Source organism: Tasmannia lanceolata, unplaced genomic scaffold, assembly GCF_043159265.1.
Source record: "Tasmannia lanceolata isolate RefF3 unplaced genomic scaffold, GAP_Taslan_0.1 ptg000011l, whole genome shotgun sequence".
Classification (NCBI taxonomy): domain Eukaryota; kingdom Viridiplantae; phylum Streptophyta; class Magnoliopsida; order Canellales; family Winteraceae; genus Tasmannia; species Tasmannia lanceolata.
In genome coordinates this window covers 14664123-14684945 of record NW_027518688.1, presented here as the reverse complement: position 1 = coordinate 14684945, position 20823 = coordinate 14664123, and the positions used below count along the sequence as shown (strand labels likewise).

The 20823-nt window shown below is 39.7% G+C and overlaps 2 protein-coding genes and 1 pseudogene across 2 annotated transcripts; 2 read left to right on the top strand and 1 right to left on the bottom strand.

Moving 5' to 3' along the window:
• The window catches only part of LOC143885907 (aspartic proteinase A1 pseudogene), a 47591-nt pseudogene extending 45981 nt beyond the window's left edge, over positions 1-1610 (top strand).
• A 519-nt stretch (positions 1611-2129) lies between these two features.
• Positions 2130-3404, top strand: LOC143885906 (protein FAR1-RELATED SEQUENCE 5-like). The gene has a single exon (XM_077389945.1). The coding sequence runs from the start codon at positions 2130-2132 to the stop codon at positions 3402-3404; it is 1275 nt and encodes a 424-aa protein (XP_077246060.1).
• Positions 3405-19449: 16045 nt separating this feature from the next.
• LOC143886465 (peptidyl-prolyl cis-trans isomerase) lies at positions 19450-20296 on the bottom strand. Its single transcript, XM_077390440.1, has one exon. The coding sequence runs from the start codon at positions 20237-20239 to the stop codon at positions 19718-19720; it is 522 nt and encodes a 173-aa protein (XP_077246555.1). The 5' UTR covers positions 20240-20296; the 3' UTR covers positions 19450-19717.
• Between the last annotated feature and the right edge of the window lie 527 nt (positions 20297-20823).

Here is a 20823-nt window from a genome sequence, read left to right as displayed (position 1 = left end):
GTTGGGTTGGAAAATATGGGTTCCTCGGGTTGCGTTGGGTTGAGACCCAAGTTGCACCCTAACGATGACAAGAAAACTACTTTTCCTTATACACTATGTGCAGGTCAAATTCCGGAAAGTTTGATATTACGAATGCAGGACACCTGTAAAAATATTGACAAATTTTGGGCACCTTAAGAGGAACAACAATTATGGAAACCTCTATAGATTGGAGGGCTAGGATCAGCCTATGAAAATTATTTTACGGGCACAACCTATTTATGTTGTATTCCATCACATGGACGGTTTAGATCAACCTATGATGTGGTCTGTACAAGTCTTTGTCGGCTCGTGCATCACACGGGGTTTTTTGCTAGTATACTATATAGTAGAAGAGAAAAAGAGAGAATTATTTGAATTTCTCCCAAAATTCTATGAGAATTACACATCACTTTTTTTGCTTTTCTTAACAAAGGCACCCATTCAACCCACATATTTTCAGTCCTACCCCCTCCTTTATGCTTTTTAACAAAGGCACCCATTAAAGCCACATAATTTCAATACTACCCCCTCCTTTATGCTTTTTTTATTATGGAAACCTCTATAGATTAGAGGGCTAGGATAAGCCTATGGAAATGATTGGGCACAACCTATTGATGTTGTGTTCCATCACATAGACCGGTTTGGATCAACCTATGATGTGGTCTGTACCGTTTTTTGTCGGTCCGTGCATCGCACGGGGTATTTTACTAGTGTGTGTGTGTGTATATATATATATATATATATATATATATATATATATATATATATATGAGAGAACGTTTCCTAGACACTGGCTTAGGTAAGTTACCAACGCACTACTTACCAGCCGTTGGATCTGTTCTATCCTAGCCATCCATTCAAAACCCAAAATCTGTCCCGCTGGTCTCTCGGAATCCAGAGAAAACCCAAAATCTGGTCTCTCGAAATCCAGATGGGGAGAAAACCCAAAATTTGTCCCTCTTGCTGGTCTCTCCCTCTCGTGCGTCTCTCCCTCCCCACGATGGTTTTCAACAACAAATTTTAATTTCTCTCCCTCATACACACTCTCGCTGGAACGCCTCTCTCCCTCTCACTGGTATTTCATCTCTCTCTCCCTCATACTCCCTCCCTCCCTCCCTCTCTCTCTCTCTCTCTCTCTCTCTCTCTCTCTCTCTGCAAACTAAAAGGGTTTGGATGGGTTTTTTTTTTCCTTTTTTCAGAATGGGTTTTGCAGAGGATGAGTTGTTGATGAGATGAATGGGGTTTTTAAAGGGGTTTTTAGGGAAGATGAATGGGGTTTTAAGAATGGGGTTCTTAAAGGGGTTTTGAAGCCTGCTATTTTTTTCTACTTATTTGAATGGGGTTTGTATGGGGTTTTCAATTTCATTGTACCCCAAGCTCGAAAACCAGAGTTTTGGGGGGTACCACTAATGCCATGGATACCCTCGATTTCTATCTTTCTCAATGTTTTCTTGTTGGGTTCTTTAGACAAGCCTTCGTATGTACGTTTTGGGTATTTCTCTGTACTGGTTGTTCTTGCATATGTTCGTTATAGTGTTCATGCTAGTTTTGATGCTGAAGAAGAGGCTCTTCTTCTCCAAATACGCTGAAGATGATGCTAGTCTCAAGATGTAAAATTTGTTCCTTTTTTGGTTGATGGATTATTAGATATGGGGGAAAACAGAAAAGATTGTATACTTGTAAGTTGTGACATAGAAGATGGGTAAGTCATGATCATAAAAATTATAAAAATTAAGTTGTGAGTTGTGACATACTTGTAAGTTGTGACATACTTCTAAGTCATGATCATAAAAATTAAGTTTTTCTTTTTTTTTAAGTTGTGCTGTATCGTGGCCATTTGTTCAATAATTCTTTGGAATTGATTGCTTATGTGGTCTACCTATCTACATTTAAGAGCTCCAACTCGTGTCTCATTTTATATGGTTCTGTGGGTGTTTGTGATTCTATGGAGCTGGGAGGTGGAGCTCTTTTAGGAAATTCTAATCAGCTATCTTATTTACCTTTTTTATCCAGTAATACACTATTGAATATCTTTTTAATAGTTAATTTTGTTTGATGTTTCTAGGTTCGATCTTTGGTATACTCGTTGAGTTTATGCTTTTTATGTAATGGGTCCGTTAGGGCTATCTATTGTAGAGGTTGACACAAACGGGTTAATTCCGTTTGATGATACGTTGTCGCAAGCTGACGGATTATATGTGGCTGAGGGTAATAGATTAGAGTTGGTTGATGAGGAAGAATGTCAGGAGGCTTCAGTTGAAGTTGGTAGTGGTGACGGATGTTGTGATGGTTTGGAGACGCCTATTAAGGAGGATTGTGGGAGCATAGGAGCGAACAAACCGTTTGAAGGCCAGCTTTTTGATAACTGTGAAGATGCATATGAATTCTATAATCTTTATGCTTTGGATACAGGTTTTGGAATAAGAAAATGGAGGACCAATAAGTCGATGAAGACAGGGAAACCTATACGGAAGAGTTATGTTTGTGATAAAGAGGGGAGGAAAAATGAGAATGACAAGAGAGATATTGATAGGGAAGTGAAGCGGCGTCGAATTGTAAGAGAGGGGTGTGAGGCAAAGATGGACATCAAGTTTACAAAAGATGGGAAATGGGAAGTGAGATGTTTTGTAGAGGATCATTGTCATGATCTTACTTCTCCTAACAAAGCACGTTTGCATCATTCGCATACTACATTCCATAAGAAAGCATCATGTAAGAATTTGATGGACAAAATGCATAGCGAAGGGTTTGGGCCTATGACCATTGCAAGGGCAATTAATATTGCATCCGGTGGTTCATGTTCTGATATCACAACAGATCAGGTGTCGTCTCATTTGAGAAAACAAAGGACTAACAATATGGGGAAAGAAGTTATGACAGTAGTAAATTGGTTCCAACAAAAACGAGCAGAAGATCCGGATTTTCAGTTTGCCGTGGAGGTAGATGTTGAGGGCAACTTGAGATCGATGTTTTGGGCGGATTCGAGAGCGAGAGAGGCATACCTAACCTTCAGTGATGTAATTGTATTTGACGTCACATACAAAACAAACAAGTACAGGATGCCATTTGCACCATTTATCGGAGTCAACCACCACAGACAGTCTGCACTATTTGGGTGTGCCCTACTAGCAGATGAGAGGGAAGAGACATTCATTTGGTTGTTTAGGGAGTGGTTAAAATGCATGTTTGGCAAGGCTCCTGGTTGTATCATAACTGATATGGATGTGGTCATGCGAAATGCGATTATGATTGTTTTTCCAAATACCAGACATCGCTTTTGTAAGTGGCATATCGATAGGCATCTAGTTGAGCATGTTCCAGCCATGAGAGAGGAAGACAATGACTTTGCAAAGGCCTACCATCATTGCAAAGGCCTACCATAAAATCGACAGTGAGAGGGAATGGAGAACTTTGGTGGAGAAATATAAAATTGAGGAAAGAAGTGGGTTAGGTAAGATGTGGGATTTACGATCGAAATGGGTTCCTGCTTATTTTAGAGACACATTCACAGCTGGAATGACCTCTAGTTTCCGTAGCGAAAGCATTAATGCTTTCTTCGATGGATTTGTTAATCAGAGTACCACTTTATAAGAATTCATTGTACAATATGAAAAGGCCGTTGTGGATCGCAGGAAAAAGGAAGCTGAAGAAGATTGGAGGACGAAATCATCACGTGCTGTATTGAGGACAAAGAGCACATTGGAAGCAGATGCTGCAAAGTATTATACCAGGGTAATTTTTGACATGTTCCAACTTGAGTTTGTAGCCAGTATTGATTGTTGGGAGGACATAGAGAGTGAGAATGGGAACATGACGGAATACAAGGTAGGAATGCGAAATGAGGAGGAGTGGCGAAGGTACAAGGTTGTATATGATGCATCTGAAGGTGTTAATGCTACTTGTGAGTGTGCAATGTTTGAAACCCAAGGAATTTTATGCAGACACATACTTCGCGTAATGGATATGAGGCGTTTACGTACCTTTCCAGAGCGATGTCTTAAATAGGTGGACAATTGGGGCAAGATATCGAGTGAATGTTTTAGAATCTACAAGTAAAGGCGATAGTAACAAAGTAACTCCATTTGAGAAATGGTGCATTACTTCAAAGGTTCAGAGAGTACTAGATGAACATCCGAGAAAAAAGAGTATTTCTAAGAAGATTGAAGAAGACATAAATATATGGTTGGCGGAATGTGAACAGTCAAAGAAAGAGAGATTGTCTTGGAAAGCAGTGGCAGTCAAGTACAGTCCAATCATCTGATTGAAACATCCGAGATATTTATTCACGACCCCAAAGTTGTGAGAACTAAGGGTCGACCAAAAAATGCTACAAGGTTTAAATCTCCATTAGAGGTGTCACAATCTCAACCCAAGCCAAGGACGTGTAAAAAATGAGGAGGAAAAGGGCATTATGCGAGCACGTGCAAAAACAGACCCAAGGGTGACGATGATGGAGAGAATTTCAGTGCACATTGAGGTAATCAAGATCATTGTAATTTCATTACATTTTATATTTGGCATTATTCAATTTGTTTCTTCATGTAGCTTCTTCTACTAGGCTGGACATTTTGTTTATGTATATATAGTTTTTGTTTTGAGGTAATCAAGAGAATTTCAGTGCGCATTGAGGTAATCAAGAACATTTTGTTTTGTCATTTTCCATTTCAGTTCCACCAAATAGACAGGCTATTTCCACAAAAACATCAAAAAGTTAAGATTGACGCATATATTGTTGTGATCAGGAGCATTGATTTTGTATTTCTAATTATGCAATGTATTTGTCATTATGCATTCCATATAATTTTGATTCATCTGGAATGCTCACTTTAAACTCTCATGCAGTTCCCCTGTACTGTACTAAGAAGCCATGCAAAATTACTCTCTTCAGTTGGCTACCAAAACTCGTCTAGATGTTCAATGGTGAGTGCAACTCTATCATCAAAACTATTCTCTTTCTACGAGTAGTCGTCTCACTTCATTTCTCTTACAGTTTTTTTTTATTGACAGGCTTGGACATTGTTTTTACTCGTACTTGATCATGGGATGCATGGAGTTGAGGACTTCTCATGAAAGATTAGATGTAGAGTGGTTCAAGAAGATGTGTTATTTGTGTATTTTCTGTATGGTTTTGAACATACATGGTTTGCAACAGATGGTTTTGAACTTATTTGTATCCCAGGAATTGGTTTGTTATTTGTATGGTATTGAACAACTAGTAGATTAGAGGTGCCAAATTGAAAGACTTCCCAAGAAGGATTTCCACCATCAGTAATCTGTATAGTACTTGTCATATGTTCAATAAAAGTTTGTGTAGAAAAGATCATCTGGTTGGAAATTTTTGACATTTGGTGCTGGTCTCATTTTATTCATTTAATCTTGCACATACAAAAGTTTGTGTTACAGAGACTTTACATGAAGAAATTCTTATGTGGGCCGCTTCAGACTACTGTTTAGCCTCTATGTAGGCTAGTGTGGGTTACTTTGGAACTTTTCTGTGGGCAGTTGTGGAGCCTTTATGCAGGTTGTGGTGAAGCATTCTTTGTAGATTGTGGCTGGAATCCATTACTGCGGCTTCCAAGCCATTCCCATGGTTGTTATGCATTTCTTGTGTGGTTATCATTGCATTTTTTTAGGATGTTATGCTATTTATGTAGGCTGTTGTGCCTTTTCATACGATCTCATACCTTGGTGTGAACTGCTACTGCATGGTGATTCTCATGGACGGAATTAGTATTTTTGTGTGGATTTCTTTCCTCATTCATGGAGTTTTGGAACAGGAACATGTGTGTGTGTGTGTGTGTGTGTCAGGGAAGACTGATGTGGTTGGTATCTGCCCATATGAAGCACCCCAAGTCAGGAACAAGAATATGTTCCCTAAGGATATTCTCCGTAATGTGACCTGTACTATATCTCCACCCTTCCCTAATGCTATTGCTGATCACATACCAAACCTTGAGATTCGGGTTCTTCTCCTTCCAACCGTCGATCTCATGGATGTCCGCATGGGATAAAAGAAATATTTCTTTTATCCAGAAAAAAAAAACTGGAGAATTTGTATCTACTAGAAATGAATAACAGATGATTTGAATTTCCGAGAGAATGGATGATAGTAGAGATAAGGCATACAAATAATGGCTGAATATGACTTCACAAGTGTCTCACGTGCATGCCGCCTGCCCACCAACATCTTCACTTGCTGAGTTGCTGGAAGTGCACATGAAAATCAGTCTCATAGATCTTGTCTACCATATTTGCAAATTTCTATGGGTAGAGATGGCTAGCCCCTAAGTCTCCCCCTACTATGAATCTACTTAACAAGAATAATGCAACTATTAAATGGTAAGTAATATATTCACCCCCTTTTAGTGTATTTATGACTCAATTCTTTTTAGTTTTTACACTGGAAGGGGGTGGCATGGAGAAGAATATTGTAGTGCGAGCCATTGCCAAAAGATGGCCTCCTCCTTTACCTGCCAAGTGGAGAGATTATATCACCTCACAAGTGTGCTACTTGTGACAAACATCATTCTAAAATACAAAACTTGAGGGAAAGCCGGCCAACACTTGAAGACAAAAACTTAAAAGACAAGATGGTTTGAGAAATTCTCAAATTATGGTTGTAAATTTTCAAATTTTCAATCCTACTTCTAGGTTCTAACCAAATTACCTACCAAATCATTTTCAAATTACATAGAAGTGGAAATTGCACACTACTACCAATCTTGTATGTAGTCAATCCCACATATTCATCTTCTACAATCCCACACATTCACTTTGACATATAAAAAAGGAAAAAGGAAAAACACACTGCAACTACAAGTACTTTATTCGAACCATTTCCATTCTCTTTTACTGCCAAGCGTTGGATGACGACCTTCAATTTGGAAACCTCTCCCTTCATCTGTTGCATTAACCCCTTCAACTCAAATACCTCATCCTTCAATTTCGAAACCTCTCCCTTCGTCTGTTGCATTAACCCCTCCAACTCAGATACCTCATCCTTCAACCTTCGTAGACGATTGAATTCCCTCTGGGGCCCAAATTCGCGACGAGATAAAACATCCTCCAACCATACAAAATAAGAGCACCTCCAAGTGATACCATCATGCGTGTTTTATAAATGTTAGAAATTAGAAATTGCTACAAACAAAATTTCACTCAAACAATGTCTACTTACATTGAAGTGGCAAGAGTGGAAGACCCTCTCTTGGTTATCGTTGATATCCGTATCGGTTATCTTCAAAGTGGCTTTCTTCTTACAATGACATTTTAGTGCGGGTATTCTGAAAAAATTTGACCTTTCATCACTATTTGTAGATGAAGCCATTATTTTCTTTTCTCAACCTGCATCAGTTAAATACCCCCAAAGCAGGTACATGAAGTAACGTCAACAAACACATAGCATAATGAGAAATACAAATGCATTAATGAAATTACAATGATTATAAAAAGATGCCAAAAGTATTTTCAGTTACCCTCTGTAGTTTCAATTTGTATAAGGTAGGCACCCTCAGTTGCCGGTTCGTCCACGGTTCAATTGAGGGGGCCTACATTAAGTTGAATGTGTCAGAAGCCACAGGGGGTCTAAGTGTATTTTTCCCTAAAAGATGCTTTAAAACACTTAAAATGCAAAGTCCACCTCAACTACCTCCATACCTTGGAGCATCCTTCTCACACGACACTGCCAAGGTTCAAGGCCAATTACTACCTAAAAAACAATCAAAGAGTCATTAAGCTAAGAAAAAATCAACCAAAAAAAGGCATTTTTCTCTCTTTTCTTTTCATTTCTTTTTCCCCAACTTACATTAGCATTAAATTCTAACGTTGACGGATTACAGCCTAATTAAGGGGGGCCTAACCAATAATCCAAACCCATCTTCTATGTCACAACTTACAAGTATACAATCTTTTCTGTTTTCCCCCATATCTAATAATCCATCAACCAAAAAAGGAACAAATTTTACACCTTGAGACTAGCATCATCTTCAGCGTATTTGGAGAAGAAGAGCCTCTTCTTCAGCGTCAAAACTAGCATGAACACTATAACGAACATATACAAGAACAACCAGTACAGAGAAATACCCAAAACGTACATACGAAGGCTTGTCTAAAGAACCCAACAAGAAAACATTGAGAAAGATAGAAATCGAGGGTATCCATGGCATTAGTGGTACCCCCCAAAACTCTGATTTTTGAGCTTGGGGTACAAAGAAATTGAAAACCCCATACAAACCCCATTCAAATAAGTAGAAAAAAATAGCGAGCTTCAAAACCCCTTTAAGAACCCCATTCTTAAAACCCCATTCATCTTCCCTGAAAACCCCTTTAAAAACCCCATTCATCTCATCAACAACTCATCATCTGCAAAACCCATTCTGAAAAAAGGAAAAAAAAAACCCATCCAAACCCTTTTAGTTTGCAGAGAGAGAGAGAGAGAGAGAGAGAGAGAGAGGGAGGGAGTATGAGGGAGAGAGAGATGAAATACCAGTGAGAGGGAGAGAGGCATTCCAGCGAGAGTGTGTGTATGAGGGAGAGAAATTAAAATTTGTTGCTGAAAACCATCATGGGGAGGGAGAGACGCACGAGAGGGAGAGACCAGCGAGAGGGATAGATTTTGGGTTTTCTCCCCATCTGGATTTTGAGAGACCAGATTTTGGGTTTTGAGATTTTGGGTTTTCTCTGGATTCCGAGAGACCAGTGGAGATTTTGGGTTTTCTCTGGATTTGGAGAGACCAGCGGGTGATTTTGGGTTTTCTCTGGATTTCGAGAGACCAGCGGGACAGATTTTGGGTTTTCTCCCCATTTCGTTTGGGTTTTGAATGGACGGCTAGGATAGAATAGATCCAACGGCTGGTAAGTAGTGCGTTGGTAACTTACCTAAGCCAGTGTCTAGGAAACATTCTCTCTCTCTCTCTCTCTCTCTCTCTCTCTCTCTCTCTATATATATATATATATATATATATATATATATATATATATATATGTAAGAAAAGGGTTGCTGCGCTCGAGCACAGAAACAGGGGGGTGGGGTCATTGTGGGGGTGATCCTAAGCATTCATTTGGAAGGCCCCATCATGGATGGGGGGCCTACCAAAAATCAGCTCCATTGGATCACCAATGGGTGTCCATTTGTGGGGCCAAAAATGGACAGATAGTGTTTGTTCACAAATCTGTCCATTTTTACCCCACAAATGAACACCCTAAGGTGATCCAATGGAGCTGATTTTTGGTGGACACACTACCCATGAAAGGGCCCATCAAATGAATGCTTTAGTTCCCACCCAAAATGTGGCCCCACCCTGTTTCTGTGCTCGAGCGCACCAAATTCATGCTCTCTCTCTCTCTCTCTCTCTCTCTCTCTCTCTCTATATATATATATATATATATATATATATATATACACCACAGCGCCTTTTCCCTGTCACTTAACGCTTAAGTAGTGTGGGCCGTCCGATGAAACCCATCTCAGCCTTTCATTTTAAAAAAAAGAAAAGCGTTAGAAAAAACCCAAACCCTTTTTTCTCCACCGACAGAAAAAGCAAGGGGTTTGGGTTTTTTCTTCTCCATCTCTCTCGCATCTCGGTCTCAAATGAACCAGGAAGAAGGGCTTTGGGCATCTCCATCTCTCTCGCATCTGGGCATCTCCATCTCTCTCGCATATCCATCTCACACGAACCAGGAAGAAGGGGTTTGAGAGATTCCATCTCTGTCGCATCCCCACTCGAGATCCTATCGTTTCTCCATCCCAAACCAACTAAAGAGGAAAACGAAGAAAACCTCCAACAAAAGAGGAGAAAACCTCCAAAGAAGAAGGTACGGTCCTCACTTTTCTACCTTTTTTAAGCTTTCTCCTTGTTCTCTCAAACAAACAAAACCCCCTCTCATGAGCAGATTTGGGGTTTTTTTTTCTTCTTAGGGTTTTGTTTCAATAAATGTATTATTCTACATCACTGAAGCATTTTTTTTCCCAATTTTTTTTTGCTTCTTCTGTGTAGCAAAGCATTTTTTTCCCAATTTTTGGTTAATTGGAACCTTCTATTTGATAGGCCGAGCTGCTCATGAGAGGGATTGCATTATTGGCGTGGATTTTAGATTATAAGAGAACCAAAGCAAAGCCTATCAAGTGAACAGTTCAGATCAGTCAAAGGTGGGATATACTGTTGTATTACAATAAGGTCAGGCCTTAGGTTTCATGAAACCCTAATCGTAAGCTGAAATTTTTACTCTCTGAATCTAATATTTTCAGGTTTTCTGAAGCATTTATAATTTTTACTCTATGATTTTTGGAGGGCTGTAATTTACTCTATAATTTTGGGAGGGCCTTCCAGATGTGTATCTCATAATCAAGTGTCTCTTAATCTAATTTACTGTCTGTGTATCTCACGATCTTTGAAGCATTTCTCATCTATGAAGTCTATTTGCCAAGCAATTTTTCATCTCTGGAGCTTTTTTATCTCATTGTGTAAATGAAGTCTTTTTTACAAGCAATTTGTCCAAGCAAATGAAGTCTCTGAAGAATTTTCCATGTCTGAAGCATTAACATTCTCTAAAGCATTTTTCATCCCTTAAGCATTTTTCATCTCTGAAGCATTTACACTCTATGGATGTGTAAATGAAGTCTTTTCTTGTATGTTACTGCTTTTTTCTTGTATTTCACTGTTTGGCCTTGGATGAAATGCCCTTTTTACAGTGCATGCTCTAGATCTACATCATAATTTGATTTGCCAAAGCTCTAGATCTACAAATTTAATTTGGTTTACAATTATAGTGCATGCATCTTGTGCATCATGTTATTGTGTAGTTACTCTTGCAGTTTTCCTGAAAATTTCCTCTTAAATGTCTCTCTGTGTGTGTTTGGTGATAAAAAGATGGAAAAATTCTCTTATTAGTTTGAATTAATGTTACTGAACTATTATTGTTTGGACGTTCAGCGTAATGGGTGATTCATTGTCGAATGTTTGGGGGTTATCTATTGATGAGGTTGACGCCAACAAATTACTTATGAATGATTCTTTGTCGCAACCCGGTGGCTTATTAAATGATGAAGTTGAGGGAGGTTTGGTTTCTGTTGAGGAGGATGAAAATCATAATGATTGTTCTATGGTTGGTGTTGAGAAGGATGTGGAAAATCCCAATGAGGGTGTTGTGGTTTGTGTTGAGGAGGAAATTTTGATTGAGGGCGGGAGCAATGTACCTCATAAACCAGTGGACAAACAGCAGTTTGATAGTGAGGACGGTGCATACGATTTTTACAATTCATATGGGTTGTCTACCGGCTTTGGAGTACGGAAATGTAGGATCATCAAGTCGAAGAAAACAGGAGAAATGATATGGAGAAGATTTGTGTGTGATAAAGAGGGAAAGAGATATGATAAAGATAAGAGAAAGGAGGGTAGGGAAGTTAAAAGGCGTCACATTGTAAGAGAAGATTGTAAAGCAAAGATGGAAATCAAACTGAAAAATGGGAAGTGGGAAGTTATCGATTTTGTAGAGGATCATACTCACGAACTTACCTCTCCACCGAGGAGACGTTTGCATCATTCGCACAACAAATTTCATAAGAATGCCACATGTAAAAATTTGATGACCAATCTCGATAAGATTGGACTAGGGCCTAATCAAATTAAAAGGGCAATTAACGTTACATGTGATGGATCAGGTAGTGCTCTCACAACAAATCAGGTGGTCACCCATTTGAGAGCACAGAGGGCTAACAATATGGGAAGAGAAGCAGTCGAAATAGCCACAAAATTCCACCAGAAATAATCAGAAGATCCAAACTTCTTCTTTAAAATGGAGTTGGATGTTGATGGAAACTTAAGATCGATGTTTTGGGCTGACTCACGGGCAAGGGAAGCTTAGTTAAAATTCTGTGATGTGATAGTATTTGATGTTACATACAAGATGAATAGGTATAGGATGCCATTTACACCATTCACTGGTGTTAACCACCATAGGCAGTCTACCTTATTCGGATGTGCTCTTCTAGCAGATGAGAAAGAGGAGACATTCACTTGGCTTTTTAAGCAATGGTTGGATTACATGTTTGGAAAAGCTCCAGGTTGTATTATTATTGATATGGATGTTGCGATGAGAAACGCAATTACAACCGTTTTTCCAAACACCCAGCATCGGTTTTGCTCTTGGCATATTAATAAGCACCTAATCGAGCATGTTCCTGCCAGGCGAGATTCCACTAATGAATTCTTTAAGGAGTACAATCATTGGTTTTACAGGAGACAGATAGAAGATTGTTTGACAGAATGGGAGAAGTTAGTGCATAAATATCATGTTGATGGAAAAAGTTGGCTAGGAAAAATGTGGGAGCTACGAAGACACTGGGTGCCGGCTTATTTTAGAGATACGTTCACTGCCGGCATGACTTCGAGTTCACGTAGCGAAAGCATGAATGCTTTCTTTGATGGTTTTGTGAACCAGACACTACATTACAAGAGTTCGTGGAACAATACGATAACGCACTTAAAGATCGGCGTGATAAGAAATCTGAAGCAGATTTCAAGTCTAAAACTTCAAATGCTGTATTGAAAACAAGGAGCACTCTGGAATCACAGGTAGCAAAAGTTTATACCAGTACAATATTTAACATATTCCAGGCATAATTTAAAGATAGCACCGACTGTTGGGATGAGGAATTGGGTAAGAATGACACCGTTTCAGAGTTTCTTGTAGGATTGAGTGATGAGAATAGGTGGAAATGGTGCAAGATTGTCTATGAGGAATCTGAATCGGAAGGTGTGAAGGCTACATGTTAGTGTGCGATGTTTGAGACTGAAGGCATTTTATGCAAACACATCCTACGCATTATGAGAGAGAAACGTTTACTTAGCATTCCCGAGCGATACATCTTATATAGATGGACAGTTAGAGCAAGACATCATTTGGGTGGTGGGGTGGCTACAGGCCAAGGAGGTGATGATGATGATGAAGGAAGTCCTCTTCAGAGATGGTACCGAGTAGCGAAGTTTCACAGAGTGCTAGATAAACTTCAGAAAAATAAGAGCCTTAGCAAGAAGGTGGATGAAAGTTTAGATTTATGGTGTGCGGAAGGTGAACAAGGTGAAGAGGATGAGAGAGACAACCCAATTGTTTTGCCAAACACTAGTAGCCAAGTACAGTCGAATTTTGTGAGCAAATCAAGTGCGATCTCTATTCGCGACCCCATGGTTGTGAGAACCAAGGGTCGGCCTAAGACTGCCACACGGTTTAAATCTGGTGTTGAGAAGTCTAAAGAGATGCCGAGGCAACGAACGTGTGGTAAATGTGGATGAAAAGGGCATTATATGACTACTTGCAAACAGGGAGAGGGAGAGGAGGAGCAAGAGGAAGGGGAGGAGAATGTTTCTTAATCAATCATTCAATTTCCTGGTAATAATACAACTTCTTCATTTCTTATTTTGATAACTGATAGTATTCGAAAAAATTGAAGGATAGGATTGTATCAGATGTTCAAGTAGAACTTGGTATTTTTGTTTTAATTTCTTATTTTCATATATTCATTATTCTTAATCACACTTTTATCTCATGCAGGTGATGGTGTAAAAGCGGAGGTCGTTCAATCAGTTCAGCTGTCTGGAATTATCAGCTGTTATAGTTGTTGTGCTATTATGGTTCTGTTGAGATTTTATGAAATGGGCTTTCTGTAATGCTTCTGGTAGTAGAATTACATTGTTTGAAGTGTTCAACGAAATGGTTCTTTTGATAGAACAATTAAATTGTTTGTTGATAGAACAACTATGTAATGCTTCTGGTAGTAGTGCTTCTGTTGATACATCAATTATGTAATGCTTCTGTTGATACATCAATTATGTAATGCTTCTGTTGATACAGAAATTATGAATGCCTCTGTTGATACAGATTTTTGGTGTTACATGCCTCTATTAAATTACATGGTTCAGCTTGCAAAGATCCCAACTGTATTGTGTGAACCCACTCACACTCTCAAAGCTAAATTGTTCAATCTTCATCAGACATCAGTGAATGTGACAGTATTGAAATCATGAGTGAAAGTCCATGGGACACCAATTGGGTTAGCTAATACATCTCCCACAAAGATTTCTTCTAACAAAAGAACATTCGAGGCTTAGATTGTCGATAATAACAACCTTTGATTAGGAGATTTGATGAAGCCTATGTAATTGATCATTTGGTCTCTTTCTATAACTCTTGTTGGATCAATATCTTCTAATTGTTCATCATCCTATAGAGGCCGTTTGGATACATGGATTTTATAAGCTATAAACTTGGATGTTATAAGCTAAAACCTCGATTTATAATCCAAGATGGTAAAATCAAGGTTTTAGCTTGTAAAATCCTAATTTTACAACCCTTGATCTCATGAAACCCATGTATCCAAACGGCCCATGGAAAATTTTTGAACCTATTCTTTAATTAGAGACATCTCATTCAACATTCATATCTTCTAATTTAAAGATGAAGTGTTGTTTTCCAGGTTTTTGGAGCTCTTCATGCTCCATTCACTAGTCCCTTTGAAGTCTCTCTCCCTCTCCCAAAATTTCTCACAACAAGCCCACAGTATCCTTGGAATATTTTTTTCATGCTTGCCAAGCATGGCCTAAATATCAGACCCTGTGATTGCTCTTATTCAGATGAAAAATCAGCTGACCTATTTGATCTAGTTCATTCAGATGCACTTATACTCCTCAAGAGTTTGATTACAAAACATACTAAGAACAAAAAGCACATCCTACTGTTTGATTACATTCATCAATTACAACCCACGATGCAAAATAAGATCCGTGACTACGATCATAAAGTTTAAATGTACATAAACCAAGCCAATACAATACCTAAGATCAGAGAAATAAACATGCTATACCCAGCTGATGCAAGAACAAAGCAGTTCCACTGTAAATTGCGGTAATTGGAAAGCATAGTAACAAACATCACAGTAAAACCTAAGTGGAAGAGGAACTGGTCACAGCATAACTTGTTGAGGCTTGGGAATCCCCAAGAATGTTGGTCTCTTCTTCTTTCCTATCTTTGTTAGGCCCACTAATGCCGTTGAAAAACGCATTAAGGTCAGCTTCTGCCTCCTCCCTACTCGTATAGGAACAAAAGCACGCTCCACTAAACCCATTAATTTGAACATGACAGTGTTGCCAACTGTCATATACACCTACCTGCCTTCCCTTAAAACCCACATAGAACTTTTTTTTCGCCATTAACCTGCACAAATACAATTAAAAATAACTACATAACTGAGAAAGGCTCAACAATAACAGTACGAAAAGCAACACTACTGCATCCATAAAGTCCACATAAACAGAATAACAACCATCCTCTTAAAACCGAAAAACCAAACTTACCGGGCTGGCCTTCCTCTTTCTGCTCGTCAGCTTCGCTGGTGAGGGGAAGGGGGAGGAGTTCTCGCGAGAGAGGATGGTGGTTGTGGCCATGGTTTTTTTTTCACATTTGCTGTTTTTTCTGCCCTGAAACATCATCTCCAATGCCTCAGGCAGTTGAATGGGAATCTTGAGTCATTTCAAATGCCGCTCCCATTCCATTTTCACAAAAAAACACCAATTTTGGGGTATGCCATTCGGCGTTGAGGAGAAAACCATGTGGGCCGACAGGCACGTAACAACCCCAGTGGTCAAAGATACTTTTAACCCAAAAAACCCATCCAAACGGTGTGTGGAAGTTCATATACTACTAATAACTAAAGAAATTTTTTGGCACCAACTAAACAAAAAGATTATTGAAACCCTCAGCTTTAGAGTATCACACAAATTTTTTTACCAACAACAGGTTCACACACAATTTTTTTTTCAATAACAGGTTTAGGGTTTCGAAATGCAACCAAGAAACTCCCAGATCTAGTGTATCACTCCCAGATTTAGGGTATCATCTACCATATAGTTCTAACCTTATTTATTAAGTTAATAGATCTACCATATCTTTTGAGAGTGCTCTTTAGCCAGATAATATACCAGGAAATGTTTAAATCTTGGGCCCACAAATGCACTAATTAACTTGTACCTATTAGGTGTCTTGCTCAAAGCACCTTAGCTTGCCAATGTAGCTGAGCCTTTGGTTTAATTGAACAATGCAATGTGCCACAACTTTGAGGTCTTGGGTTTAATCACGGCTTGGCTACCAATAAAACAATAGACAAAAGTAATTTTTGTGTTCAGCTTCTCGAATAAGACTACATTAGGACGTGCATTACATTTTCATCAAGAAATCCCCATAAATAAGAGGATTAGAGAGGAGTGCTTTGCTAAGGCCTGACCTTATTGTAATACAACAGTATATCGCACCTTTGACTGATCTGAACTGTTCACTTGATAGGCTTTGCTTTGGTTCTCTTATAATCTAAAATCCACGCCAATAATGCAATCCCTCTCATGAGCAGGTCGGCCTATCAAATAGAAGGTTCCAATCAACCAAAAATTGGGGGGAAAAATGCTTTGCTACACAGAAGAAGCAAAAAAAAATTGGGGAAAAAATGCTTCAGAGATGTAGAATAATACATTTATTGAAACAAAACCCTAAGAAGAAAAAAACCCCAAATCTGCTCATGAGAGGGGTTTTTGTTTGTTTGAGAGAACAAGGAGAAAGCTTAAAAAAGGTAGAAAAGTGAGGACCGTACCTTCTTCTTTGGAGGTTTTCTGCTCTTTCGTTGGAGGTTTTCTTCGTTTTCCTCTTTCGCTGGTTTGGGATGGAGAAACGATAAAGTCTCGAGTGGGGATGCGATGGAGATGCGACAGAGATGGAGTCTCCCAAACCCCTTCTTCCCAGTTCGTGTGAGATGGAGATGCGAGAGAGATGGAGATGCCCAAAGCCCTTCTTCCTGGTTCGTTTGAGACCGAGATACGAGAGAGATGGAGAAGAAAAAATCCAAACCCCTTGCTCTTTCTGTCGGTGGAGAAAAACACGACCGGGTTTTTTCTAACGCTTTTCTTTTTTTTTAAATGAAAGGCTGAGATGGGTTTCATCGGACCGCCCACACTACTTAAGCTTTAAGTGACAGGGAAAAGGCGTTGTGGTGTAGCTAACTTGGCTACACGACCGGGTAGCTTCACTTTATATTTTTTTTTTTTTTTTTTTTTTTTAATTTTTTTTTTCTCCGTCTTATTAGTGCAAGATCTTGGAATTTTCCTTGTGTTCGCCAGTGGTGGTGAACTGAGCGGTGTTATTGTCTGGGTCTTTGCCGCTACAACAGGGATATAAATCCTTGGATAAGCTTTCTGTTTTTGTGCTCGGCTATCCTTAGGTACAACCTGTCTGATCTTGTGATTTGCTACCCTTGGGATAAGCTTTATGTTCCTGTGATTGCCTATCAGCCTACCCTTTGAATTAGCTCTCTGTTCTTGGGACTGGCTATCCTGCATGAACAAATTTATCCTAAAATTTTATATTTTGCAATTTACTAAAAGGGAAATGATATGTTCACCCCTTTTTCTTCCTTGGGCCACCGTCGTCTTGTAGATAAAATGGTAGTCATAAAATACACTAAAGAGGGCTTTCCGAGTGAAGAAAAGGGGACGAATACATTATTTCCATTTACTAACTGCATTCTACTATTTTTTTATCCAAGAACAACGGTCGATGTGAGCAGAGAATAAGGAATCTATCCAAAAATAAAACAAAAATGGGGCAATGCACGCGTTGAAAAATCCAAAGCAATCTAAATAAAAGGTTAGGAAAAGACAAGCAAGGAGTCACTTTCAGGACAAAAGAGAAAGAACAAGGCGCCGAAACGAAGATGCTAGTCTCGCTAGATGATGGGGTGAAAATATCAAACTGATGTAGCCTTTATTAAAGTAAGAGAGTGCGGTTATCACTTCTTGAGCGTACGCCACTAATTATTATTTGACGGACCAGATTTTTCTCACCAAATGACCAGTACAGTACCATGCTTCTGCGCACTCAGATAATAGGGAAATGATTTCAGCACTACCTTTGATATTTCCACTGAGGCATGAGGCATCTTGTATTTTAAAGAACTGTCAAAAGGTGAGGCATCTTGTATTTTAAAGAACTGTCAAAAGGTTATTACAGTTCCCAGTCAAGGTGGCAAACGTGCCGTGCCGTGCTGGGCAGGCACGGCCCTACCAAATGAGGCCCGGATAGGCCCACTGGCCGGGCACGGCACGGCACGGAAGGGTTCACAGGCCGTGCCGTGCCGGGCTGAAATTCTCAAGGTTAGGCACGGCACGGCCCGGGGCCAACGTGGCCGTGCCGGTCAGTGTTTTATTTTTTTTTGAAAATATATGTTTTGGACGAAAATACCCCCAAACTAGCCATTTGAAACAACTTTTGAGGGATATTTAAAAAAAAAACATTTTATAAAAGGGAACCGGGCTCGGGGCCGTGCCGGGCCGGCCCGCGTGCCTGGGCAAACGGGCCGCTGGGCGTCCAACCAAGCCCGGTACGGCAGGCGGATTCGTGCCGTGCCGGCACTGATCACTGTAGCTATCTGTGGCATGCCGTGCCTTGCCGGGCCGCGGGCCGGCACGGGCCAGTTATTACAGTTCCCAGAAAGCTCTCACAGGCCCTGTGAAAAAAGGAAAGACAAGCTATGACCACGTAACTATTATTAAAACATGGTTGTGCTGATATCATTTCCCAAACAAAATAAAAAGATGATTTAATTACAATTACATATGCTTGTTTTGATAATGACACCTGTATCATTTTCACGACAAGAGAAGAAAAAGGGGTGGAGTGGAGTTAAATTATCAAAGTGTTGTGTCCTTTATTAAAGCGAGAGTGCAAATATCATTTAGCGTAACCTCTCCAATTAATATCTGACGGACCAGATTTTTCTGACCAAATGACCGACAATCAGCGAGCTCAGATACTATCATACTAAATAGACGACTTTATTACAGGCCTTCGTTTTGATAATGACACCCATATCATTGAACATACAACATTTTACATTGGGAAATGTTATCAGCATTACTTTATTTTAATGAGGCTCTCCTCACTTTATTAAAAGTACGGTATGGCCCACACCATTGGATGATCCAAACCGTCCATTAGATGGGCCACAGCCTTAATAGGTTGTAGCTCAAAATTAATTTCCATAGGTTGATCCTAACCGTCCGATCTGAATGTTAGAGAGGGTTGATCGGAGGGTAAGGATCAACCTATGGAAATAATTTGGGGCACAGCCTATTTAGGCTGTGACCCATCTAATGGGCGGTTTGGATAATCTTATGGCGATAATCTTATGGTGCCGGCCATACGGTACTTTTAATAAAGTGAGGAGTGCCCCCATCAAAATACAGTAGTGCTGATAACATTTCCCTTTACATTTTATGTTGTCAATGGGAAAAGCTTACGGAGGAATCGGAACCGGATTCAAAGCAAGACGTGCGAAACAAGGCAAAAAAACAGCATGCATGTAAACCCTCGGATTGATAATGACACCCACTATTAAAGCAAAGGAGTGGGAATATCATTTCTTCACCATACAATCACCAATTAGACAAGATTTTCTGCTCAGATAATATATAAGACGATTTAACTACACGCTTATTAATAATGACACCCATTTACGAAAAAAAACAGAAGAAAAGAAAACAACCACAATGTAAACCCTAATCTTATTCATTTTTCAGACAGCTCCATAGAACCAGCAGAAGAAGATAGAAAGACAAACCCTAATCAAAATGAGATAAGATCACACCATTTAATTCCCAATTCAAGAAATCTGACCACAATCAGCAATTACAACCTTCTTAGCAGTCCTTCCCGCAGAAGACCCAACCTTCTCAATAGCCTTAACAACATCCATCCCTTCAACAACTTTCCCAAACACAACATGCTTTCCATCAAGCCACTCAGTCTTCGCAGTACAAACAAAGAACTGAGACCCATTAGTCCCGGGCCCCGAGTTCGCCATCGAAAGAATTCCAGGCCCAGTATGTTTTTTTATGAAATTCTCATCGGCGAATTTTGAACCGTAGATTGACTCACCTCCGGTCCCATTTCCAGCAGTGAAATCGCCCCCCTGGCACATGAAATTTGGGATGACTCGGTGGAAACTCGAGCCTTTATAGTGGAGGGGTTTACCGGACCGACCGGTTCCTTTTTCGCCTGTGCAGAGAGCTCGAAAGTTTTCGGCCGTTCGTGGGGTTGTGTCAGCGTAGAGTTCCATGACAATCCGGCCGACCGGGGCGCCGCCGACGTACATGTCGAAGAAAACTTTAGGGTTTGGGGCCATGGTTTTTGGAGAGAGGGGTATGGAAGAGTGGGGTGGATTTTGGAGTGACGGGGTTGATGGGGCGGAGATGGGTTTATATAGGAGTCTTGGGTTCGGAATATCTTCGGTTTTTTTTATCTTGGCCGTTGGTTGGTTAGAAGTGGTGTGATTTTGGATGAGGGATTGTTTGAGGTGGATTAACTATGGTTAGATTTGTCTTGGGTCTAGGTGGATTAACTATGGTTAGATTTGTCTTGGGTCTAGTTAGGAGTAGGGATAAGTGTTGGGTCAGTTTTAACTTCTAAGGTTTTGTTCACTTGTTTTTCCGGAAAAGTAAAAGAAAATGTTTCCTGTGAATCTGACATAGCATTAAGAAAAGAAATACAGGGAATCTGTGCAGGAAAAGGTTTACCTAGACTATTTATGGACTGTTCCCTTGCGCAGGAAAAGGTTTTCAGGGAAACTGCTTGTCTTTCTTTTTGCACTAGTTTCCCATGGAAATGAAATCCTTGTGTTTTTTGTCGGAGATAAAATCTTGAAGGGAGGGGAAATGGGCTTTTCCATGTCATTTTTTGACTTATTGCAGAAATTCCACATGTGTAATT

Excerpts from the sequence above, each read along its gene's own strand:
- LOC143885906 (XM_077389945.1), top strand. The coding sequence starts at position 2,130 with ATGGGTCCGTTAGGGCTATCTATTGTAGAGGTTGACACAAACGGGTTA.
- LOC143886465 (XM_077390440.1), bottom strand. The coding sequence starts at position 20,239 with ATGGCCCCAAACCCTAAAGTTTTCTTCGACATGTACGTCGGCGGCGCC.